The sequence below is a fragment of the Dipodomys spectabilis genome, unplaced genomic scaffold, assembly GCF_019054845.1.
Source record: "Dipodomys spectabilis isolate Male_0828 unplaced genomic scaffold, ASM1905484v1 ptg000188l, whole genome shotgun sequence".
NCBI lineage: Eukaryota > Metazoa > Chordata > Mammalia > Rodentia > Heteromyidae > Dipodomys > Dipodomys spectabilis.
In genome coordinates this window covers 838,922-866,344 of record NW_024870865.1, presented here as the reverse complement: position 1 = coordinate 866,344, position 27,423 = coordinate 838,922, and the positions used below count along the sequence as shown (strand labels likewise).

The 27,423-nt window shown below is 55.7% G+C and overlaps 1 protein-coding gene across 1 annotated transcript in view; it reads right to left on the bottom strand.

The window, feature by feature from the left end:
* Camta1 (calmodulin binding transcription activator 1) overlaps positions 1-27,423 on the bottom strand; it is a 731,341-nt gene that overhangs the window by 101,563 nt on the left and 602,355 nt on the right. Inside the window, 1 exon segment of the mRNA XM_042695784.1 lies at positions 13,031-13,184. Coding sequence (XP_042551718.1) covers positions 13,031-13,184 — 154 coding nt within the window.

Here is a 27,423-nt window from a genome sequence, read left to right as displayed (position 1 = left end):
ACACACCCTAATCACACACACCTGCAACTCACACTCCACACACACCCACACCACACACACCTGCAACTCACACTCCACACACCCCTAACCACACACACCACACACACCTGCAACTCACACTCCACACACACCTGCAACTCACACACCACACACACCTGCAACTCACACTCCACACACCCCTAACCACACACACCTGCAACTCACACTCCACACACACCCACACCACACACACCTGCAACTCACACTCCACACACCCCTAACCACACACACCTGCAACTCACACTCCACACACACCCACACCACACACACCTGCAACTCACACTCCACACACCCCTAACCACACACACCTGCAACTCACACTCCACACACACCCACACCACACACACCTGCAACTCACACTCCACACACCCTAACCACACACACCTGCAACTCACACTCCACACACACCTGCAGCTCACACTCCACACACCCCCACACCACACACACCTGCAACTCACACTCCACACACACCTGCAGCTCACACTCCACACACCCCCACACCACACACACCTGCAACTCACACTCCACACACACCTGCAACTCACACTCCACACACCCCCACACCACACTCCACACACACCTGCAACTCACACTCCACACACCCCCACACCACACACACCTGCAACTCACACTCCACACACCCTAACCACACACACCTGCCACTCACACCCCACACACCCCCACACCACACACACCTGCAACTCACACTCCACACACCCCCACACCACACACCTGCAACTCACACTCCACACACCCCCACACCACACACACCTGCAACTCACACTCCACACAGCTCCACACCCTAACCACACACACCTGCAACTCACACTCCACACAGCTCCACACCCTAACCACACACACCTGCAACTCACACTCCACACAGCTCCACACCACACACCTGCAACTCACACTCCACACAGCTCCACACCACACACACCTGCAACTCACACTCCACACACACCTGCAACTCACACTCCACACACCCTAACCACACACACCTGCAACTCACACTCCACACACCCCCACACCTCACACCACACACACCTGCAACTCACACTCCACACAGCTCCACACCACACACACCTGCAACTCACACTCCACACACCCTAACCACACACACCTGCAACTCACACTCCACACACCCCCACACCACACACCACACACACCTGCAACTCACACTCCACACACCCCCACACCACACACACCTGCAACTCACACTCCACACACCCTAACCACACACACCTGCAACTCACACTCCACACAGCTCCACACCACACACCACACACACCTGCAACTCACACTCCACACAGCTCCACACCACACCACACACACCTGCAACTCACACTCCACACAGCTCCACACCACACACCACACACCTGCAACTAACTCCACACAGCTCCACACCACACACACCTGCAACTCACACTCCACACAACTCCACACCACACCACACACCTGCAACTCACACTCCACACACCCTAACCACACACACCTGCAACTCACACTCCACACAACTCCACACCACACCACACACCTGCAACTCACACTCCACACACCCCCACACCACACACACCTGCAACTCACACTCCACACACCCTAACCACACACCTGCAACTCACACTCCACACAGCTCCACACCACACACACCTGCAACTCACACTCCACACAGCTCCACACCACACACACCTGCAACTCACACTCCACACAGCTCCACACCACACACACCACACACACCTGCAACTCACACTCCACACAGCTCCACACCACACCACACACACACCTGCAACTCACACTCCACACAGCTCCACACCACACACCACACACACCTGCAACTCACACTCCACACCACACACCACACACACCTGCAACTCACACTCCACACAGCTCCACACCACACCACACACACCTGCAACTCACACTCCACACAGCTCCACACCACACACACCTGCAACTCACACTCCACACACCCCCACACCACACACACCTGCAACTCACACTCCACACAGCTCCACACCACACACACCTGCAACTCACACTCCACACAGCTCCACACCCTAACCACACACACCTGCAACTCACACTCCACACACCCCCACACCACACACACCTGCAACTCACACTCCACACACCCCCACACCACACACACCTGCAACTCACACTCCACACAGCTCCACACCACACACACCTGCAACTCACACTCCACACAGCTCCACACCACACACACCACACACCTGCAACTCACACTCCACACAGCTCCACACCACACACACCTGCAACTCACACTCCACACGGTGCTCCACACCACACACACCTGCAACTCACACTCCACACAGCTCCACACCACACACACCTGCAACTCACAGTCTACACCACACACACCACACACACCTGCAACTCACACTCCACATGGCTCCACACCACACACACCTTCAACTCACACTCCACACAGCTCCACACCACACCACACACACCTGCAACTCACACTCCACACGGCTCCACACCACACACACCTGCAACTCACACTCCACACGGCTCCACACCACACACACCTGCAACTCACACTCCACACCACACACACCTGCAACTCACACTCCACACGGCTCCACACCACACACACACACCTGCAACGCACACTCCACACAGCTCCACACCACACACCTGCAACTCACACTCCACACAGCTCCACACCACACACACCTGCAACTCACACTCCACACAGCTCCACACCCTAACCACACACACCTGCAACTCACACTCCACACAGCTCCACACCACACACCTGCAACTCACACTCCACACAGCTCCACACCACACACACACACCTGCAACTCACACTCCACACAGCTCCACACCACACACACCTGCAACTCACACTCCACACAGCTCCACACCACACACACCTGCAACTCACACTCCACACAGCTCCACACCACACACACCTGCAACTCACACTCCACACGGCTCCACACCCTAACCACACACACCTGCAACTCACACTCCACACAGCTCCACACCACACACCTGCAACTCACACTCCACACAGCTCCACACCCTAACCACACACCTACAACTCACACTCCACACAGCTCCACACCCCACACCCCACACACACCTGCAACTCACACTCCACACAGCTCCACACCACACACCATACACACCTGCAACTCACACTCCACACCACACACATCCTTCTCTCCCCCAACCTTCAACACTCACCTCCAAATCTCAGCCTCCACCACACTCATCCCCATGAGTATATCTCCAATTCACACCCACCCCATGACCACCTCACACCCATCCCATATTCCACCTCACACCCACCCCATGACCAGCTCACACCCACAACATGACCACCTCACACCCACCCCATGACCACCTCACACCCATCTCATGATTCCACCTCACACCCACCCCATGACCACCTCACACCCATCCCATGATTCCACCTCACACCCACCCCATGACCACCTCACACCCACAACATGACCACCTCACACCCACCCCATGACCACCTCACACCCACCCCATGATTCCACCTCACACTCACCCCATGACTCCACTCCATATCCACCCCATGACCACCTCACACCCACAACATGACCACCTCACACCCACCCCATGACCACCTCACACCCACCCCATGATTCCACCTCACACCCCCCCATGACCACCTCACACACACAACATGACCACCTCACACACACAACATGACCACCTCACACCCCCCATGACCACCTCACACACACAACATGACCACCTCACACTCACCCCATGACCACCTCACACCCACCCCATGACCACCTCACACACACAACATGACCACCTCACACTCACCCCATGACCACCTCACACACACAACATGACCACCTCACACTCACCCCATGACCACCTCACACTCACCCCATGACCACCTCACACCCACCCCATGACCACCTCACACACACAACATGACCATCTCACACTCACCCCATGACCACCTCACACCCACCCCATGACCACCTCACACTCACAACATGACCACCTCACACCCACCCCATGACCACCTCACACACACAACATGACCACCTCACACAAACCCCATGACCACCTCACACACACAACATGACCACCTCACACCCACCCCATGACTCCACTCCATATCCACCCCATGACCACCTCACACCCACCCCATGACCACCTCACACCCACCCCATGACCACCTCACACCCACCCCATGACCACCTCACACCCACCCCATGATTCCACCTCACACCCCCCCATGACCACCTCACACACACAACATGACCACCTCACACCCACCCCATGACCACCTCACACCCACCCCATGACCACCTCACACCCACCCCATGACCACCTCACACCCACCCCATGACCACCTCACACCCACCCCATGATTCCACCTCACACCCCCCCATGACCACCTCACACACACAACATGACCACCTCACACACACAACATGACCACCTCACACCCACCCCATGACCACCTCACACACACAACATGACCACCTCACACTCACCCCATGACCACCTCACACACACAACATGACCACCTCACACTCACCCCATGACCACCTCACACCCACCCCATGACCACCTCACACCCACCCCATGATTCCACCTCACACCCCCCCATGACCACCTCACACACACATGACCACCTCACACCCACCCCATGACCACCTCACACCCACCCCATGACCACCTCACACTCACCCCATGACCACCTCACACCCACCCCATGACTCCATCTACACCTCACACACTCAAGAATGGAACACTCACCTCCTGTCCAACTACAGTCAACATCCCTGTAACAGCTCATTTATATTAAGGTCAACATGTCCTCCACCCCTCACACTCATGACCTCCAACCCCTCACACTCATGATCTCTATCCCCTCACACTCATGACCTCCATCCCCTCACACTCATGACCTCCATCCCCTCACACTCATGACCTCCATCCCCTCACACTCATGACCTCCATCCCCTCACACTCACATGATCTCCATCCCCTCACACTCATGACCTCCACTCCTCACACTCATGACCTCCATCCCCTCACACTCACATGACCTCCATCCCCTCACACTCATGACCTCCATCCCCTCACACTCATGACCTCCATCCCCTCACACTCATGACCTCCATCCCCTCACACTCATGACCTCCATCCCCTCACATTCACATGACCTCCATCCCCTCACACTCACATGATCTCCATCCCCTCACACTCATGACCTCCATCCCCTCACACTCATGATCTCCATCCCCTCACACTCATATGCCTCCATCCCCTCACACTCATGACCTCCATCCCCTCACACTCACATGACCTCCATCCCCTCACACTCACATGACCTCCATCCCCTCACACTCACACGACCTCCATCCCCTCACACTCATGACCTCCATCCCCTCACACTCATGACCTCATCCCCTCACACTCATGACTTCCATCCCCTCACACTCATGACCTCCATCCCCTCACACTCACATGATCTCCATCCCCTCACACTCATGACCTCCACTCCTCACACTCATGACCTCCATTCCCTCACACTCACATGATCTCCATCCCCTCACACTCACATGACCTCCATCCCCTCACACTCATGACCTCCATCCCCTCACACTCACATGACCTCCATCCCCTCACACTCATGACCTCCATCCCCTCACACTCATGACCTCCATCCCCTCACACTCACACGACCTCCATCCCCTCACACTCATGACCTCCATCCCCTCACACTCACGACCTCCATCCCCTCACACTCATGACCTCCATCCCCTCACACTCATGACTTCCATCCCCTCACACTCATGACCTCCATCCCCTCACACTCATGACCTCCATCCCCTCACACTCATGACCTCCATCCCCTCACACTCATGACCTCCATCCCCTCACACTCATGACCTCCATCCCCTCACACTCACACGACCTCCATCCCCTCACACTCATGACCTCCATCCCCTCACACTCATGAACTCCATCCCCTCACACTCATGACCTCCATCCCCTCACACTCATGACCTCCATCCCCTCACACTCACACGACCTCCATCCCCTCACACTCACACGACCTCCATCCCCTCACACTCACGACCTCCATCCCCTCACACTCATGACCTCCATCCCCTCACACTCATGATCTCCATCCCCTCACACTCATGACCTCCATCCCCTCACACTCATGACCTCCATCCCCTCACACTCATGACCTCCATCCCCTCACACTCACACGACCTCCATCCCCTCACACTCACACGACCTCCATCCCCTCACACTCATGACCTCCATCCCCTCACACTCATGACCTCCATCCCCTCACACTCAGGACCTCCATCCCCTCACACTCATGACCTCCATCCCCTCACACTCACATGACCTCCATCCCCTCACACTCATGACCTCCATCCCCTCACACTCACATGACCTCCATCCCCTCACACTCATGACCTCCATCCCCTCACACTCATGACCTCCATCCCCTCACACTCATGACCTCCATCCCCTCACACTCACATGACCTCCATCCCCTCACACTCACGACCTCCATCCCCTCACACTCACGACCTCCATCCCCTCACACTCATGACCTCCATCCCCTCACACTCATGACCTCCATCACCTCACACTCACATGACCTCCATCCCCTCACACTCATGACTTCCATCCCCTCACACTCATGACCTCCATCCCCTCACACTCATGACCTCCATCTCCTCACACTCACATGACCTGCATCCCCTCACACTCATGACCTCCATCCCCTCACACTCATGACCTCCATCCCCTCACACTCATGACTTCCATCCCCTCACACTCATGACCTCCATCCCCTCACACTCATGACCTCCACCCCCTCACACTCACACGACCTCCATCCCCTCACACTCACATGGCCTCCATCCCCTCACACTCATGACCTCCATCCCCTCACACTCACATGACCTCCATCCCCTCACACTCATGACTTCCATCCCCTCACAGTCATGACCTCCATCCCCACACACTCATGACCTCCATCCCCTCACACTCATGACCTCCATCCCCTCACACTCATGACCTCCATCTCCTCACACTCATGACCTCCATCCCCTCACATTCATGACCTCCATCCCCTCACACTCATGACCTCCATCCCCTCACACTCATGACCTCCATCCCCTCACACTCACAGGACCTCCATCCCCTCACACTCACATGACCTCCATCCCCTCACACTCATGACCTCCATCCCCTCACACTCACATGACCTCCATCCCCTCACACTCACGACCTCCATCCCCTCACACTCATGACCTCCATCCCCTCACACTCATGACCTCCATCCCCTCACACTCATGACCTCCATCCCCTCACACTCATGACCTCCATCCCCTCACACTCATGACCTCCATCCCCTCACACTCATGACCTCCATCCCCTCACACTCACATGACCTCCATCCCCTCACACTCACATGACCTCCATCCCCTCACACTCATGACCTCCATCCCCTCACACTCACGACCTCCATCCCCTCATACTCACACGACCTCCATCCCCTCACACTCATGACCTCCATCCCCTCACACTCATGACCTCCATCCCCACACACTCACAGGACCTCCATTCCCTCACACTCACATGACCTCCATCCCCTCACACTCATGACCTCCATCCCCTCACACTCACAGGACCTCCATCTCCTCATACTCACATGACCTCCATCCCCTCACACTCACATGACCTCCATCCCCTCACACTCACATGACCTCCATCCCCTCACACTCATGACCTCCATCCCCTCACACTCACAGGACCTCCATCCCCTCATACTCACATGCCTGTCATATCTTTACACTTTTCATGGCCTTCAGGGTGTAGAGAACAAGGAACCTGATAGAGCACACACGTGTCTTTGTGTGTCTCTTTGTGTCTGCTCTGCATAGTCATGGACGTGAGGACACCATGTACACTTGGTGAGCACGAATGGGCTGTGGCATGGGCGGAGGGTGTGAGCTCCTGCACCAGGCTGGCTCCCCCGTCCACTCTCCCTCTGCTGAGGAGGGCAGTGAGGTCTCAGGTCCTTAGAATGACACAGCTGGTCTCCAGGGAGGCATCAGAATGGAGGCGGCCGGCCTGAAGGGCTGCCACATGAGCTCTGGGAGGTGGAGGCCAGCAGAAGGCGCGACCTTGGCCTGGTTATGTCTGGCCACTGGCTAGACAGGCTTCTCCAAGGAGAGCCTCCAGGAGGGGGCCGCTGGCACATTGAGCACTTGGCGACGGGCGTGAACATATCGTAGAAGCTATGCCTTGTCCACAAGGTGGCTGGTATGCCTTCACTGAGTGCCGGCTGTGGGGTGGCCGCCACATGCTTGTCTCATGGCCCTGAGACACCGGGGCTCTTAAAGTCAGCATGCTCAGTGCACAGGCAGTGAGCATGCGCAGTGCACAGGGGCTCAGTCAGTGAGCATGCGCAGTGCACAGGAGCTCAGCCAGTGAGCATGCGCAGTGCACAGGGGCTCAGTCAGTGAATATGCGCAGTGTACGGGGCTCAGTCAGTGAGCATGCGCAGTGCACAGGAGCTCAGCCAGTGAGCATGCGCAGTGCACAGGAACTCAGCCAGTGAGCATGCGCAGTGCACAGGAACTCAGCCAGTGAGCATGCGCAGTGCACAGGGGCTCAGTCAGTGAGCATGCGCAGTTCCCAGGGGCTCAGACAGCCGTCATAATACACAGGGGCTCAGTTGGTGACAGGCACAGTGCAGGGGAGCTCAGCCATTGAGCATGAGCATTGCACAGGGGCTCAGTTAGTGCTGTGCACTGGCGTTCAGAAGGTGAGCATGCGCAGTGCACAGGCACTCAGCCCGTGAGCGCGCACAGCACACAGATGCCTGAGCGGTGAGCATGCGCACTTCACAGAGCTGGTGCCATGCACAGACGTTCAGATAATGACCATGCGCAGTGCACGGGTGATCGGAAAGCAAGCATGTGCAGTGCACACACGCTTGGCGCATGTGCAGTGCAGAAGGAACGGGTTCCATCTGGCTTCCTAAGGATGATTCGAACAACCGAGCAAGTCAGCACCAAGTAATAGTCTCAGTGGCTGATCTGATTGGAGGGGCTCCCCCTGTCCAGGGCCTTGTGCACCCCGAGTGTGTGTGTGGGGGTCTGGCTGGATACAAAGGTAGGGCTCGTACACCAGCTGCTTTGGAACAGACCCAGGAGATGCCCCGACCTAAGGATCCGGTTGATTTGAATTCCTGAGACTCTAGCTGTAAGACAGACCCCGGATGTTCACCTGAGACAGACGCCTGGACAGTCACCCTCAGGCCTTGGGCTGAGATGAGGCCTACAGGGGACTGCAGGCGGCGCATGGCCTTCCTAGGCTGGAAGTGCTTTGCACCCAGAACCACACACGTGGAGGAGTGCTCAGCACACGGCGAGGTGGCGAAGATCGCTTTGGAAGGAGGGGTGAGGGCATGAAAACATTCTGCTCAGTGACAGGAGTAGAAACGACGTGCGCCTTTTATGGACACTAGGCATCAGGAGAAGCAGCTTGCCTTCCACAGTTCCTTCACTCCCCAGTGACTGCAATGCAGCTGTGATGGTAGGCGTGGGAGCAGCCAAATGAACCATGAGAATGGGGCAGAGTCCTAAGAAGCATGGAGTGACCATCTGTAAGGAGGGTCAGTGGCTTTGCCCTGGAGGGAGACCCGAAATATCCACTCTGAACTACAGAATACACGAAAGAGAACTATGCTTCCTTCCTGGTTTATGTCATAGCAGCAGAACCATCGTCCAACTTCCACAGAAGGGATTACCATAGACAGTGCCAGTCTGTGGAAACACGGGGAAGAATTCCCATCAGACATCTTACTTTCCTCCTGTGTTTGTTTGTTTCCTCTGTTTGTAATCAGGAAGAGGCAACCCTCAAATCACAATTGAAGGGAGGCCGCCCACTTGCGGGGGGCGCAGCTTAAAGAATCAAGTTGGGATTTCAAGATTCATCTGGCTCCAAAAGAAAAGTTCCCCAGCATTTAGGAGTCACAAGGCCCAAGAACAATGAACCCCCATCTCCCAGGCGAGGCCAAAGGTGGAGAAGCAGACCCCCTTCCCTACCCACATGCCACAGCCTTTTGTTTTTCATTCAACTACTGACAACTGTGCTGTAGGGCAGAGAAATCTGGAAACATCAGGAAATCAAACTGTGAAGTGTTTGAAGGAAAGTGATTTATGGGAATAGTGAGATGAAGTTAATGTGTTTGGCTCCTGTACTGGGTGTATTGCCTGATTCTGGAACCTGATCTGATGGCTTTTTGGCTCTCGGCACCCCCTCTCTTTCTGTGAACACAGCTAGCTGGGCTGTGTGTTCCAAGCCTGATCGCATCTGGGGTGCTTTGTGGAGCTGTGTTCCCAGGGCTGGGCTCCTGGACAGAGCCTGTGTAGCCAAGGTGGTGCATGCTCTGAGGGGTGTTTGCTGCTCTGCTCCTCCTGCCACCCCAGACTTCGGGAAGTGAAGAGTTATTAGACTTGTGGGGAGTTTGCTTCCAACCATGGTCCTCAGAGCTCAGATTTGCAGGGAGTTTCCTTGATGCAGTGATGGATCAGAAGAGCATTCACAGCTGCCTCCAGGCAGCTCCAGTCTGCTTTTTCTCCCCAAGAGTTCGCCCTGCCCTGCTCAGGGCAGCCGCCCCTTCCTAATGGATGGGCAGGTCCTACACCATGCTGAGCCCCTGGCCCCGGGGCCCGCCTTGAAAGCCATGGCATCCTGTAGGAGCATCTCCAGTCTCCAGGGCTGGTCTCTGGTTTCTCTGTGGCTCCTGGCTGTGTGGACGGAGCCTAGCACCTGCAGGGGACCGCAACTTGCTCTTTCTGGTAACTCTTTTCCACGAGGGAAAAGAGGACAGGTGCAGAGAAGCCGGAAGCCAAGCCTCTCTCCTAACCAGGCGCGCTGTGTACACACAGCTCTCCCCACAGTGGGCACTGGAGATTGGGCACAAGTTGCCACCCTTTCAGGACAAAGAAACCTCGCATGATGGTTATTTTGGAAGCAGTGACTAAGAGTCAGGAAGAGGACCTCAGGCCTCCGTCCCATGCACAGGAGGCTTCTCCAGAGTGATCCTGGAGTTCCGGAGGGACTCCATCTCTAGAAAATGGGTTCGGTAGCATCCTCTCCCCCTGGGATGCCGGATACAGAGGCCATGGAACCAGGTTTGCCCTGTCAAGGTGGCTAGAGGCTGCTGGTCTTGGATTCTTCTCCTCTTGCCTCCCTGGCTCTAGCTCTCTCTGGCTCCCTGGACGCATATCATCAGAACGCAGTGGGGACAGAGCTACTGTTCCCCTGGGGACACCCTGCCTGGGAGAGGTGGAGCAGGCTAGGGCGGGAGTGGGACAGAACCACTGACCCGTGCAGGTGCATTGCCCTTGTGCCTCTTGGCTGGCACATGTGGACACACGACCCCTAGCACCAGGCCCAATGCCTGGCTGTGGATGGCCTCAGCTCCTGGACTAGATTCTGTGTCTCAGACCCTGGGCCAGCCAGTCTCTGCCACATCCCACAGGGTTTCCAGAGGCCCCCCACCTCCCCACAGAGCAGCAGAGGCTCCTGGGGTTACACAGCATGTATAGAGCTGGGGAAAGGCTGGGGAGGCTTTTCTGGTCAGCCACGCAGGGCTGAGTCTATCTGATGCCTCCCCTGGGGCTTGCAGGGGGACTTGGGGTGTGAAGGTCACATAGGAAAGTGGGTCCAGGATGCTGCGGTGATGAGCTATAGATGCAGTGTGCTGGGCCGAGGGACTCGAGATTTCCACTTATGTGGAGAAACAGGAAAGGTCTGATGGCCACAGGAAAGCCTTAGGTTGCCTAGTTCCGGGTTCTAGCAGTTCTAAGCCACTCTGGGCTGGCTGGGGAGTGCGCTGCTCTGTCTTAAGGTCTAGCCTTTGAGTGGGCTAGCCTGCTCTGTGTCTCTCTCTGTCTCTCACGTACCAGTCCTGGAGCTTGAACTCAGGACTGAACTCTATCCTATAGCTTTTTCACTCACAGCTGGTGCTCTACCGTGTGAATCACAGATCTACCTTGGCTTTTTGCTGGTTCATTGCAGATAAAGAGACTCACGGACTTTCTAGCCCAGGTTGGCTTCTCACCACGATCCTCAGATATCAGCTTCCTACGTCGTTAGGATTACAGGCCTGAGCTACCCGCGCCCAGCGCTGTAGCCTTTTGATTCTTCTTCGTCTCCTCTGCCTTGTCTCCCCACCCCTGACACTGGGGGCAAGCCCTTGAATGGAGGACCTCAAGGCCTTGCAGGAACAGCTAGCACACACCCTTGCCCAGTCAGCACCATCAACATCCGGGCGCCATGACGACCAGCCAGCCAGCACTGGCCAGCCCCATGCTCTTCTCCATTATAAGAGCTGGGTTTGTCCTTCCCGAGCCCAGCTAATGTACAGAAGAGCAGGAGAAGCTCCCATGATTCCCCCTGGCAGTGGGGAAACTCCCTGACCTCCTGGCTCTCCCTTGGCTCAGTTCTGCAGCCCAGGATTTGCACCTGACAGATGCTTCTGAGAGCTGCACTTCACTGACAAAATGAAACCCAGCCCAAGGACCATGAAGCACTGCCACTCAGCGGGGAGCGGTGGCAGTCCTGGGGCCAGCAGGAGGCCGCCAGCACAGGCGGCCGAGGACTGGAGGCAGGGCCAGCCTGGCCAGCATGGCCTCCGTCCCGCTGCCCCTCCTGTCTGTGGCTGGCACACACAGGCCCTGGGCCAGTTCTGGCCGAGCTGATGCTGAGCCTCGATCTCCTCCTGGGTCACGCGGACTCACGCACCTGTGCCCGGGCTTATGAGGATGGAGGGGGAGACGGGGACGGGTGTGAGCATGAGAAAAGCAGGAGTCAGTGCCATGATTGATTGTCTGAGCCAAATGGGACTCGGCGGCTGAATCCCGAAGGCCCGTGGGGATGGCGGCGGCCCCGCCCCCACGAAGCTACTCACACATGGGCTTCAGCTGTCCGATGAGCTCCTCCTTTGTCCATTTCGCCCACTCCTTCTTGTCGGTGTTGATGGAGCAGAGGATGGGCCCGCAAGGCTTGCCACAGTCTTCGATGGCTGGCACGTTCAGGTAGTGGACCAGCACGATGTCGGGGTTCTGTGGGGGAGAGAAATGCCAGGCAGCGTGAGGCCTGGGGGACGGTGGAGGAGCAGGCAGAGCCTATGTGTAGACACAAGGCTGCCCCAGCCTGGTCACTCGGGACCCCAGGAAGCCGGCGACCCAGTGAGGTGGACCTGTGCCCTCTGGGACAGCAAGTCTCTGGTCTCCCTCACCAGGGGTCCTCTCCCTGCACCAGGACAACTGGGGGAAGACCCCAGACACCACCCATGCTCCCTGGGGGCCAAGTCACCCCCCAGCCAACAGGTGGAACACCAACGCCTCTTCCATCCACGGGGCAGAATTGTATTTTCTGCCCAGAGACGCACATGCCATCCGCAGCCACCCTGTCCCTCTCCAAGGCCTTGTGCTTTCTGAACACATCCTCCTCCCCATGTTCTACGGCTTCCGACACAGGCTGCATCTCACCCCCTTCTTCCCTAGGGGGCACCAGGGCCTCCGCCTGCAGTCCAGGCCGCACACTGCACAGACAGAAGCCAGGAGGCGGCCTGAAGGACAGCAAGCTGCAAGCCTGTATGGGAAGGGAGCCGGACGCTGGTAGCTCACACCTGTAATCCAAGCTACACAGGAGGCTGAGCTCCAGCCTGGGCAGGAAAGCCTTTGAGATTCTTATCTCCAACGAATCACCATAAAGCCAGAAGTGGAGGTGTGGCTCCAATGGCAGAGCACCGGCCTTGAACACACAAGCCAAGGCATCTATGCCCAGGACCCGAGTTTAAGCCCAAGTACCAGCCTCAACACAAGAACAAGAACAACACTCAAGCGGCTCCATCTCACTAGCAGGGCCTCTTCCCATCTGACTCAGTCCAGAAGGCCCTGGGCCCCTTCCTGCCTGCCGCCAGGCTGTGGTGGTGAGGAGCCAAGGAGCAGTGGCTTGGGGGCAGTGAGCCTGGCTCCCGGGGTCTCCCACGGCCCTCTGCAAGGCCCGGCTCTTTGTATGGTGACATCAGGTCCGATGAGTTCATTAAAAACAGTCATGCTGTGCCACGATAAATCTGCTTAACGCTATTTCTGAGCAGAACTTCTTGAACTATTTCTCTTGCCCTCTATATTTATTTTCCTTACTTGCTTATTGCAGTACTGAGGTCTGAACTCAGCCCTTTGTGCTTTCGTTATTTTTCATGGAGGATCTTAGTTTTCTTGCCCAGGATGACCTGGACAGTGATCCTCCTACTTCATTCTTCCTGCATAAGCCAGGATGACAGGTACGTACCATCATCTCCCTAGCTTGCTTGCTTTTCTTTGCTTTCTTTCTTTGCTTTCTTTCTTTCTTTCTTTCTTTCTTTCTTTCTTTCTTTCTTTCTTTCTTTCTTTCTTTCTTTCTTTCTTTCTTTCTTTCTTTCTTCCTTCCTTCCTTCCTTCCTCCCCTCCCCCCCCTTTCTCTTGCTGACTTTGCTGCTCAGGCTGGCCTTGAACCATTATCCTCCTGATCTCTGCCTCTAGGGTTACAGGCATAAGCCACAGTACCTTTTTTTTTTTTTGGTCTCTTTATGAGGAAATCAAATGCAACACATCAAGACATTACAAGGAACTAGGGAAGAAGTCCATAGCTGTGTGTGTGTGGGGGGGGGGGGGCGGTGGCAAGGTGCAGGTAAAGGGATCTTCTGTGTCTCAGCTCCTCTGCTTCTCCTGAGCTTGAATTCTGGGACAGGGCACCCTCAGCATGGGGAAGCTGATCCCCAGCTGCTTTTTTGGATGTGGTCAGAACAAGAGTCATAAATGAATATAGGAATCGATCGGCCCATTAATAAATAAAGACTCAAGACTGCACCATGACTCGAGTGAGGGGTGGACTGGCATAATTCCACAAGATTTCCAGTAAGACGTGAAACATAGTTGGCTTTTTTTCCCCCCACTTGCCAACACTCAGTTAACCAGGAAATTAAATCAACACAAACAGGAGCCTTCTCGTTCATGGCAGCTTTTCTGGATTGTGGTAATCAGGCTCTTTAATAATGACGATAATGCCTGACTTGAGCATGACACTTTATTCTTTTCAGACCACTTTCTGGCCATTACCTCATTTGGTCCTGGAGCCAGCCAGGGAGGCGGGTGGGCGGGGTGGGGTGGGGCAGGGCACCTCCATCTGGCTTGCTGGAGCTGCCTGCCTGGCGGGGTGGGGGGGGGTGGGGAGGGTGGGCCTGTGCTGCATGCCCATGCTCTGAGTCCAGGTTTGGGTCCTGCCAAAACAGCTGGTGGGCTCTTTTTGCCTGGCTATCTCCCACCCCACTTCAACCTTGCAATACGCCCAGGAGGGTGGTGGGGAGGGCAGCCTGGCATAGAGTAAACCAGGGGAGACAGAAGGAACGCACCACCCCCCCAACCCAAGTCCTAGTCCTGTGTGCCATCCGACCCATGGGCTGGGACTCAGGGTTCCTGCCTGGCCAGGGGGGTGCTAGCTGCTGCTGAGCAAGCCCAGCAAGGATCAAAGGGCTTCAGGGACCAGCAAGCTACCTGGGGAATCCTCTGATCCAGCCTCTGGAGCAGGAGGCCAGCCCTGCAGGAGGGAGATGAAAGACTGCTCCTGCTCGCCCCCTCCTCCAGCCCGGCTGAGCAGAGCCCAGGACTGCTCTAGGACACGAGGTGGTACAGGTCCAGCTGCATGGAGAAGAAGAACTTGAGCCCCACAGCCTGGCAGGGGCGGGGGGGGGGTCCTATTTCTGGAATCTCTGAGGTCTGTCTGCCAGGCTCATTTCCCATCTGTAGCACCAGTTCCCACCTATTCTTTGAGGATGGTACCAGTACCCTCTCCCCTTCTTCCAGGAAGCCTTCCCTGGCCTGGTCTCGTGCCTCTCCTGGGCAGGGGGGTGATCTGATGGCAGGGAGGGGGCTTCACTGACTCTGCCTTATCTCCTGGGCCTCAGGGACAGGCCCTGGGACAGTACCACATCTGGCAGAACCGTGCTCACATCAGACTGGTAGAAGTAAACAGGTTGAATTATGGCCTCTGGTCCTTCCCCTCCCACCACGGGGCGCAGGTGGTGGTGGGGTGGGGTGGGGGTGGGGGTGGGGGATGGGTACTGCTGAGCACAGGCTATGCCCTGGAGAGTGGCGGGTGAAGCTGGTCCTAAACCTCCTCTGGGTCTCTGGCGTCTGGGAATCTGATGAAGGAGTGGGTGCCCCATCCCTGTTTCCGAGAAACACCCCAAGACACCCCAACATTCCCTGTCAGACGTTCACAGATTCAACTGTGGGCGGCCTCCGCACGGTCACTCTGAATTTGGGGGCCCTGGATCTGCGGCTTTTCACTAGTGTGTGCTGCCCAGGGCCCCTCCAGCCGGCCTTTCTCACCATGGCTTTGACATAAATCACAGGAAGTGTACCCCCCTCACAGGAAGTGTACCCCCCTCACAGGAAGTGTGGCCCTGACCACCTGGGTTTGGGATTAGGAGGGGTGGAAGCAGGCATTGTGGTGGCCCTGATTTCTGTCTTTAACCCAGATTACAGTCTTGGGGAGCCCTGGTCTGGGGACCCCTGCTACACTATAGTGCCTCCCTCCAGGCTTTGAGACACTGAGAGACTGAGGTATTTTCGGAGCTGTGGGATGTGTGTTAGTTTCTGGCAGCGCTGTAATTTCACTCATTAGTTGTGCATTGTGCAGGGTATTTAGGCTTGGTAGGAAAAAGTGCTCATCAGAGTCTTGATGAACAGGTTTGTGGAGGGCGGCTGACCACGCTAGGGCCTCATACCATGCCAGCTGAGCAGAGCTGCTCTGGCAGCAGGGAGAGGGGCTGGGCTTGAGGGGGGGTGGACAGCAGGACACTGGGTGATGGAAGGTGCTAGAGAATAGCCCCTCAGGTGAGCATGGCCTTCTTGAGGATAAACCCCCAAATGACCTGGAGTTCTAGCGGGGGGGGGGGGGGGGGGTTCCTAGCTCGGTGCCGGTGATCACGCCTGTGATCTAGCTACAAAGGAGGCTGAGATCTGAGGATCGCAGTTCAAAGCCAGCCCAGGCAGGAAAGTCCCCGTGAGACTCTGATCTCCAATTAACCACTCAAAAACTGGAAGTGGAGCTGTGGCTCGAGTGATAAGAATGTTAGCTTTGAGCACAAAGAGGCTCAGAGATAGCATCCAGGCCCTGAGTTCAAGCCTCACAAATGACAAATAAAAAGGAAAAAGAAAAAAGAAGAGCTGGGGTTCTATGGTTAAGGAAGGCAAGGAACTCAGTGTCAGAGTTCAAATCCTGAAGAGATGTGGGCTCGGAGGCCCCCGACCCGCCTCTTCCTCTAGGAAGGGAAGCGGGCCCAGCTTGCTCAGCAGGCTGCCTGTTCTAGGGAGCAGTAGCCTGGCTCTTGAAAGGCACAAGTGCCACATGGATGGCTGGAAGCCCTGCCATTCTCACCACCAAACCAAACCCAAACGAAGCCTGGAGGTGTTTCCTAAGGGACAGAGTTCAGCTTCTAGCAGGCAGTCCACCAGTCCACCAGGGACCTGCCACAGCTCCCTGTCATGACCCCCACTGTGGGGCCCCCTTCCTTGGTGGGCACTTAGCGGGGTCTCCCCTCCCCCCAGCTTCCTTGGTGATCTCCTCTGCCGGCCCATAGACCTAGATAGCTAGATGTGAGGGCTCTGTGTCTGGCCGCCTCTGCTTCATTCTGGCCCACCCATCTGCCTGCCTATGGACAGCTTCCAAAACAATCTAGCAAAAACAGACACATCACTGGACACTGTGTGGGAAATGAGCTCTACAACCTGTGGCTGGGGGTGGGAGGGAAACATTGGGAGAAAGTGATGGAAGGTGTCACACTGTGCACAAAGAAATGACTGGCTGAAATGTAACTGTAACCCCTCTGTACATCATCCTTACAGCAACAATAAAAATTAAATTAAAAAAATGTGAAGCCAGGCCCCGGTGGCTCACACCTGTCATCCTAGCGACTCAGGAGGCTGAGATCTGAGGATCACAGTTCAAAGCCAGCCGGGGCAGGAAAGTCCATGAGACTCTTATTTCCAATTAACCACTAAAAAAATGCTGAAAATGGGGCTGTGGCTCAAGTGGTGGTGCTGCAACCTTGAGTGAAAAAGCTCAGGGACAGTGCCCAGGCCTAGAGTTCAAGACTGGATAGTGGTGGCATGCACACGTGCGTGTGCACACACACAGACACACACAGACACACACAGTTCTAAAGAGGAAGTGAGACCAAAGCTAAAGAGTTAAAGGAGATTTTACAGCTTGGGGGGGGGGAGCTAGGGTGGGGAAGGAGAGTTGGTGCGGGGGAGGGAAAGTGGGAGGAAATGGGGGAGGGGGTCACTATGTGCGACAAGAAATGCACTCATCACCTTCCTTACGTAACTGTAACCCCTCTTTACAATAACATAAGATTTAAAAAGAGCTAAAGGGACTCCCCAGAGCAGGCCTCACTAGGGCCTTGGCAGCTCCGTCTGTGGGAGGGTTTCTCAGTAGGGTCAGCACCGGCCAGTGCTGTAAGCGCATTTGACTATGAACCTGACCTTCTTGCAACACCGTCTGGAACCCTCATCAGCCTTGGCTGTGCCTGGAGCAGGAACTTCTCACCAGTTCCCAGAGCCTCTGGAGAGCTGGTTCAGCTGCCCAAGGATTCACCCCAAGCCCCACACATGCCTGACCGGAAGCTCTGGACAGCCTCTCACCGGGTGCCTTGAGTCTGCCCCTGGTCTCTGGGAAAGCCCGTCTCTGCCACTGCACTGTCTCCATGGCTTTCCTCTTCTTCTTTGAGCCAGTGCTGTCCCCCATTCCAAAGGTGGGGCTTAGATTTGAGACTGGAAGGGGAAGACTGCTTTGAGCCAATGTTCCCGGCTCCAGTGGAGGCCAGGGCCCGGGCCAGCAGGCCGGGACACCGCCAGCAGCTCTGTGTCTTAGATGAGGGATGAATATGCAGTAGCTCCTGGCACAATACATCAGATTTATAGACCCTCCTGCCGGGGTGGGCCCGGGGGCCGCAGCCTGGCAAGGAAGAACAGCAGGTGGAGGGGAGAGCCTGGCCAGCTTCTCTCTGCCAAGCCCTTGTTCGTCTGGGATGGCTGCCGGCCCTGAGCAGAGCCCTCCCCAGCCAAGCAGGCTGGAACCTGGGCCGGTAGGGTTGTGCTGCAGGCCCGGCTGGGGGCAGACAGATTCAGAGCGGGGAAGGGCAGCAGAAGCAAGGGATGCCCAAGCCAGTGGTGGCACAGGTGAATATGGGTGCCATAGAGACTGGAGAGTCTGCCACCAGCTCTCCCAGAATTCCAAGCACCTGGGTTCACAACTGGAGCAACCTCTCAGGGTACCTGCAGGTTCTGGTTTCTGAGAGGGGAGAGAAGGCTACAAGGAGCAGGGAAGAGCTAGAAACAGCTGGCAAGTAGCAGATCTCTCCAGCCTGAATGCCTACACATGTATGCTTGTGTGTGTGTGTGTGTGTGTGTGTGTGTGTGTGTGTGTGCCGGTACTGGGGCTTGAACTCAGGGTCTTGTGCTTTCATTTGGCTTTTGTGTTCAAGGCTGGTGCTCTACCACTTGAGCCACATCTCCACTTCCAGTTTTTTGGTGGTCAATTGGAATCCCATGGACTTTCCTGCCCAAGTTGGCTTTGAACCCAGATCTTCAGGTTTCATGCTTCCTGAGTAGCTGGGATTACAGGCAGGAGCCACCGGCCCCTGGCACACATCCTTGTGCTGGCCACTCTCAGAGGATAATGTACCACGGCCGGATGGCAGATGGTCCCCTCACCTGGCCTGGTCTCCTCTGTCCTTGCTCGGAGCCAGACCCCTCTCTGCAGAGCCGGCAGGACACCGACAGGAGGAACCGTTAAAAATGCAAAAAGCCGTAGGTTTTGATAAAGAAAAATGCAGCTGCAACATCTGTTTGACTCTTGTTTGCAGCTTCATCAACGCTAAGTGGTCAATAAATCAGCCTGGCGTGGTGTTCCGTTTCTTCTGTGGCTCGGTCATTAATCTCGTGCCAGTTCTCATGAAAAATGAAGGAGAGGGGCCGTGTGATCGTGGAAATGTATACATTACCCAGAAAGTCATAATAGCATGTAATAATGCCACCCACCTCCTCACTTGCCGCTGGGGGCCGTGGGGGGAGGGGCTCTGTGCCGGGAGGAGGGAGTGAACCTGTACATCCGCATTGTCTGAGCCATGGGCCCCTTCTAGGATCGCACTGATCACACTCGCACCAGGTGTGCAGAGTCCACTGCCCCGTGCGCGTAATTGGAGGATGCAGCTTAGCACCCCTCGGATGGGGCCCAGCGCACAGCCACGCAGGCCTGGCAGGGAGAAGGGCAGGATCTGTCTGGGAATGAACAAGTGATACCCCGGGACAGCTCAGGGCTGTGTCACCACCATGCCAGCCGACAGCCATCCTCTGGCCTCTGCCCCAGCTGCACACCCCATTCCCGGGCGGCCTGCTTCCTGTCCTCTTTTCTCTGGGTGAAGGCCTGGGGTGGGCACTGCTGGAAAGGCCGAGGCTCCCTTGGCAGGAAGGGCACAGAGGGCTGCTAGGTAAGAGGGAGGGGCCAGCCCAAGGGGCCCACGCTGAGCCTCGGAGGGTGAGAGGAAAGGCCAGAACTCTGGTTTCCTGAGCAGGTGGCACCTGCTGCTCAGGTCCCCTGGGGTCTGCCAGCCCCCCTTGGAAGCTAGTGCGGCCATCTTGGATCCCTCCTCCTTGCCACAGACGGGAGAGGCATCCGCAGGGCCTGAGACTTGCCGGATGGCGGGAGGGGGGGCAGTGTATGCAGGTGCAATGTCCGGGACAGTGGCAGCCTGAATGGCGTGAGTACAGGGGTAAAGCCCGGCTGGAGGCTTGTGTGCTGGTCTGTGTGTTCCTAGGGCAGGCCAGGGCCCAGACGTGCCTGTCCTCATGTGGAGAGTCCAAGGGTTAAGGGACACAGTGTGGTCGGGAAGGGCCGCGCCGGGGAGCTGGGGCAGCTTTAGGGAGCAGCACCTGGGGCTGAGCAGTACTCTTAGGTCCTCAAGTCTGAGGGCAACTGAAGAAGATGAGAGGGGGAGGGGAGGGAGGTGGGGAACAGCCGTCGTCAGCTGCTCCTCCTGGGGGTCTGGCCCACCCGCGTGCCAGGCCTAGGGTCACCCGGAAGCCTAGGTGGCAAGTGCACAGAGAACCCTCCGTAGCGGGAGGGGCTCAGAGCGATGCCCGACTGGAGGCCTGGGTGGGGGGGAGGCTGGCCGCCCCTCAGCAGGCCCCCTGGCAAGCCAGCGCAGGGCCCGAGCCTGGGCTGCTGCCTGCCCCATCTCGTGGGGAGGTAATGAGTCAGTGCGGGGAAAGCGGGCTGGAGTGGAAAGCCTGGGAAATTGCTGAGTGCTGCCGCTGCTGTGACTCCACAGTCACCAGCATTTTTCTGTCGTGGGAATCTATTAAACAATTTCCACCTGATGTGGGGGCCTGCGAGCCAGGCCGGCAGCTGGCGGAGGAGGGGCTGCGGCTGAGTCTATGGCTGTAGCTGCGGCTGTGTCTGTGTCTGTGTCTGTGTCTGTGTCTGTGTCTATGGCTGTGTCTGTGTCTGTGTCTGTGTCTGTGTCTATGGCTGTGTCTGTGTCTGTGTCTACGTCTGTGTCTGTGTCTGTGTCTGTGGCTGTGTCTGTGTCTGTGTCTGTGTCTATGTCTGTGTCTATGTCTGTGTCTGTGTCTATGTCTATGTCTGTGTCTGTGTCTATGTCTATGTCTGTGTCTGTGTCTATGTCTATGTCTGTGTCTGTGTCTATGTCTGTGTCTCTGTCTGTGTCTATGGCTGTGTCTGTGTCTGTGTCTATGGCTGTGTCTGTGTCTGTGTCTGTGTCTGTGTCTATGTCTGTGTCTGTGTCTCTGTCTGTGTCTATGGCTGTGTCTGTGTCTGTGTCTATGGCTGTGTCTGTGTCTGTGTCTGTGTCTGTGTCTATGTCTGTGTCTGTGTCTATGTCTGTGTCTATGTCTGTGTCTGTGTCTATGTCTGTGTCTGTGTCTGTGTCTATGGCTGTGTCTGTGTCTATGTCTGTGTCTGTGTCTGTGTCTATGGCTGTGTCTGTGTCTGTGTCTGTGTCTGTGTCTATGGCTGTGTCTGTGTCTGTGTCTACGTCTGTGTCTGTGTCTGTGTCTGTGGCTGTGTCTGTGTCTGTGTCTGTGTCTATGTCTGTGTCTATGTCTGTGTCTGTGTCTATGTCTATGTCTGTGTCTGTGTCTATGTCTATGTCTGTGTCTGTGTCTATGTCTATGTCTGTGTCTGTGTCTATGTCTGTGTCTCTGTCTGTGTCTATGGCTGTGTCTGTGTCTGTGTCTATGGCTGTGTCTGTGTCTGTGTCTGTGTCTGTGTCTATGTCTGTGTCTGTGTCTATGTCTATGTCTGTGTCTATGTCTGTGTCTGTGGCTGTGGCTGTGTCTGTGTCTGTGTCTGTGTCTGTGTCTATGTCTATGTCTGTGTCTGTGTCTATGGCTGTGTCTGTGTCTGTGTCTATGGCTGTGGTTGTGTCTGTGTCTGTGGCTGTGTCTGTGTCTTTGTCTATGTCTATGTCTGTGTCTGTGTCTATGTCTGTGTCTGTGTCTGTGTCTATGGCTGTGTCTGTGTCTGTGTCTGTGTCTGTGGCTGTGTCTCTGTCTGTGTCTGTGTCTATGGCTGTGTCTGTGGCTGTGTCTGTGTTTATGTCTGTGTCTGTGTCTGTGTCTATGGCTGTGTCTGTGTCTGTGTCTGTGTCTATGTCTGTGTCTGTGTCTATGTCTGTGTCTGTGTCTGTGTCTGTGTCTATGGCTGTGTCTGTGTCTGTGTCTGTGTCTGTGTCTATGTCTATGTCTGTGTCTGTGTCTATGTCTGTGTCTGTGTCTATGGCTGTGGTTGTGTCTGTGTCTGTGTCTGTTCTGTGTCTGTGTCTGTGTCCGTGTCTATGGCTGTGTCTGTGTCTAGGGCTGTAGTTGTGACTGTGTCTATGGCTGTGTCTGTGTCTAGGGCTGTAGTTGTGGCTGTGTCTGTGTCTGTGTCTATGGCTGTAGTTATGTCTGTGTCTGTGTCTATGGCTGTGTCTATGGCAGTAGCTGTGGCTGTGTCTATGGCTGTAGTTTTGTCTGTGTCTATGGCTGTAGTTGTGGCTGTGTCTATGGCTGTGTCTATGGCTGTGTCTATGGCTGTAGTTGTGTCTGTGTCTATGGCTGTAGTTGTAGCTGTAGCTGTGGCTGTGTCTATGGCTGTGTCTGTGTCTGTGGCTGTAGCTGTGTCTGTGTCTATGGCTGTAGTTATGAATGTGTCTATGGCTGTAGTTGTGGCTGTGTCTATGGCTGTAGTTGTGGCTATGTCTATGGCTGTAGTTGTAGCTGTAGCTGTGTCTGTGTCTACGGCTGTAGTTATGTTTGTGTCTATGGCTGTAGTTGTGGCTGTGTCTATGGCTGTGTCTATGGCTGTGTCTGTGTCTAGGGCTGTAGTTGTGGCTGTGTCTATGGCTGTAGTTGTGGCTGTGTCTATGGCTGTGTCTGTGTCTAGGGCTGTAGTTGTGGCTGTGTCTATGGCTGTGGCTATGTCTATGGCTGTAGTTGTGTCTGTGTCTGTGTCTATGGCTGTGTCTATGGCTGTGTCTATGGCAGTAGCTGTGGCTGTGTCTATGGCTGTAGTTGTGGCTGTGTCTATGGCTGTAGTTGTGGCTGTATCTATGGCTGTAGTTGTGGCTGTAGTTGTGTCTATGGCTGTGTCTGTGTCTATGGCTGTAGCTGTGGCTGTGTCTATGGCTGTAGTTGTGGCTGTGTCTATGGCTGTAGCTGTAGCTGTGTCTATGGCTGTAGTTGTGGCTGTAGTTGTGGCTGTGTCTGCAGCTGTGGTGTTCAGTGCTCGCAGAGCGGGCATCCAGGCCCAGAGGCACAGCTGGGGGCTGGGCATCTACATGTGCATCTCTCCATTGCTAGGGGCTTAACTTTCCAGGGATAGAGGCAGCTCATGTGCATCCTGCAGCTGGGGGAGCCAGGATTTGGCTGCAGTTGCTGGTGTGTATCTGCTTTGTCTCTTGCTCTCACCTTGAGCTAACTGTTGATTTATTAGCGATCACCACCAGAGTCATTTGAGCCAGCCTTGGGATAAGAAGCTGTTTCTCGGGGATGCCGACGGCCAGCCAAGCAGAGGACAACATAGCCCAGTGGCCAGATCTGGAGGACTGCAGCCTCTAGCCTTCTGACCTCCTGCAGCAAACCCCACAGGCCGCGCTGCCTACGGCCTTCTCCCCGGCCTCAAAGAAGCCCTGCATGCAGTTATACTTGACCGTGACCTCGCTTTCTCTAAGGAGGTCCCTCTCCTTCTGCACCTGGGCTGGCGAGTCTGCCCAGAACCGGGTCCCGTTAAGCACCGAGTCAACCCCATCTGATGATGGTGGTATGCAAGAGCCAGCATGCTTGCCTCTGGGGGATGGGAATGCCCTCCTGCCTTCCTGTGCATCTGCTCCCAAAGCAGCAATGGAAGAGGCTGCATGTGCTGCATCCCTGCTGTACCACCTGATCCCACCGTGGCCACAAGGCCGAGGAGGCCGAGCCAGATACACACACACACACACACACACACACACATATACATATATATGTATACATATATATGACCGAAGATCTCATAGGCCAAATTACAAAATTCTTCACCACACAGGGAAAACAATGTTATCTCCAAAGGCTGCGGCTGTCTGATGAGCTGACACCAGCCATTCTTGTCCAACTGTGCAAACAGGGTCTTTGAGACCCTGGTTATCTTTGAAGTACTGGAAGGAAACCGAACCTCCTGTCCTGAGAAAGAGTCTACACTGCCCATCCTGGCCCTCACTATGGAGTTCATTGGGGCCCTCGGGGGCCCTTCCAGCCTGCATCTGGACGGGACAGGCAGCAAATGGACCCCAGGCCTCCCAAGCCTTTTTGTTTTTAGTGCTTATAATTCATCCCCTTGCCTGGATGCTTTATGCGTTTTCACTTGTACATGAAAGGCCCTCAAGAATCTTGCAAATCACGGGCCTCTACCTCTTAAAACTAAGGGTAATAAAACAAGGGGGAAACAGAGGGAATGCTAGGCCCAGCCCCCTCTCCCTCTCACTTCCTGCCTGACACCGGAAGCCTTGGCTGGTCCCACATTGCATAGCATAAAGGGGAAAAGGTGTGGCTACCCTACTTGGCTCTCCTGCTGCGGCCTTGCTACCCTCTCCCTCCTGACGGTTAGGCGCCACTGCCTGCTTCCTGGGCGGCTATGCAGACAGACGGAGCTCACTGGCACCTGTCTGGAGTGCGCAGGGCTGGTTCCCCAGCCAGTGTCCTCCTATGCAGCCTGACTTGGCACGGGGCTTCTTGGTGGGAGACCCTCCTTTCTGTCTAGCATCTTCCTGGAGGGAGGAAGCCAGAATAGGTGTTCTGAGCAGGCTGGGGGGCCGGGGCTGCCTTCCATTGCTCTAGAGGAGCATCTGCAGGGGTGGGAGGGACTGGGGGCCCCTCCACTAAATCAAATTAAAGACACAGAGCCCCAAGCTCCCCCTGACTGACAGATGGGTGTGTGGATGGAGTCAGCCAGGGATGAACCCTGCGCTCAGTGCTTCAACTGTTTTAGGATTCCTATGAACTGGCAACTGGAACGGTGGGTGCCGACCATTGTTTTAGGTGGAGTCAGGATTAAATTGGGCTGTGTGGTGTTTGTTTGTTTGTTGTTTTTTACAAATGCATTCCCCCGTTCCTATTTATTTATTTATTTTTGTCGGTCGTGAGGCTTGAACTCTGGGCCTGGGCACTGTCCCTCAGCTCTTCAGCTCAAGGCCAGTGCTCTACCACTTGAGCCACAGCGCCACTTCCGGTTTTCTAGTGGTTTACTGGAGGTAAGAGTCTCATGGACTTTCCTGCCCAGACTGGCTTTGAACCATGATCCCCAGATCTCAGCCTCCTGAGTAGCTAGGATTACAGGCATGAGCCATGGGCACCCGGCCCTCATTCCTTTGTTAATACCTTGCCAGGACAAGATAACATGTAATCACAGAAATAATCCTGGCCTTTCCTAGTTTATGTCTGTGAGTGACCAAAAGAGGAGGTAGTTAATAAAGTCATGACAGAGAGAGGTTTGGATTAGAAAATGCTATTTTTTTTTTCTGTTACTTTCTTTCAAAACCCCACCGTACAGTCTTCCTGTCTCCAGTGGCTTCTGGGATCTGCTGATAACCTGTAACCTTGAGTAGTAATGGAGTCATAGGCTGCAGGCCTGCCCTTCCCCGGAGCCCACGCTGGGAATGCAGTGCTAGCTCATCCCTGCTCGCGGGCCTCCGTACCCCAAACACCAACACAGATGAAAACCCCATCTTGGTGGTGTACACCCACAATCCCAGCTATCCAGGAGGCTGAAGCCGGGCGACAGCAAGTGCTGGCTAGCTTGGACAACTTGGTAAGACCCTGTCTCAGAAAAAAAAAAATGGCTTGTTACACACCCTGTTTACCTACCATGTGTGAGGCCCTGGGTTCAATCCCCAGAACAGCAACAAAGAAGCCCCTCCCCAGAACACCTTCATGGCTGCATTCTAATCCACTGCCCCGAGCCAGCAGTGGGGCTGCTCTGATGCCAGCCACTGCAGGCTGCCAAGAGTGAGTCCCCAGGTCCGCCCTGTCCTGGTCAGATGCTGGGGACACTGGTGGGGCAGGAGCTTATGCCCCGCGGGGAGCTGGCCTCAGCCTCTCTTGTGATGTGAGCCCTGCTTCTCAGCTGCCTCAGGGCATTGTGCTCACAGCACAAGACCCACATTCTCCAGTGGGGGCAGCACTGAGCCTCAGAGCCGATCGGACTCCAGCCACTCATTCGGGATGCTGACACATGCAGAGCTGAAGGAGGCAGAGAGGAGCAAGGATTTTCTCTCTGTCCTGAAGGCCACTGCCCTAATCTGGCTTTCATGCCTCACCCCTGACCCCAGCCTCCTGACTGGTTCCCACCAGACTCTCAGAGCCACCTTGTGAGTCCAGCTCACTGGCCTTTCGGGGTCCTTTGTTTCCTGTGACCCAGCCTCAGCCCTGATGCCAGCGCCTCCGTGATGGGCCCAGTCCGCCGCCCATGGACCCCTCCCCGGGGCCCGTCACAAGCCCCTCGGCCACTTTGCCAGCTCTGCCCACTCAGAAACAAGGTATTCGGAAACACAGAAGCACCAGCCTTGCTTTAAAGAGAGAACAGGATGCATTTCTTACCTCAAGAATTAGCATCTGCTTGGTGGCAGGTACATCCCTTCCTGAGAGAAATGCTCCCCCAAATTAAAGGGTCCACTCAAAACATAAACAGAGCCAGGAACTTAGTGTAATGGCACCC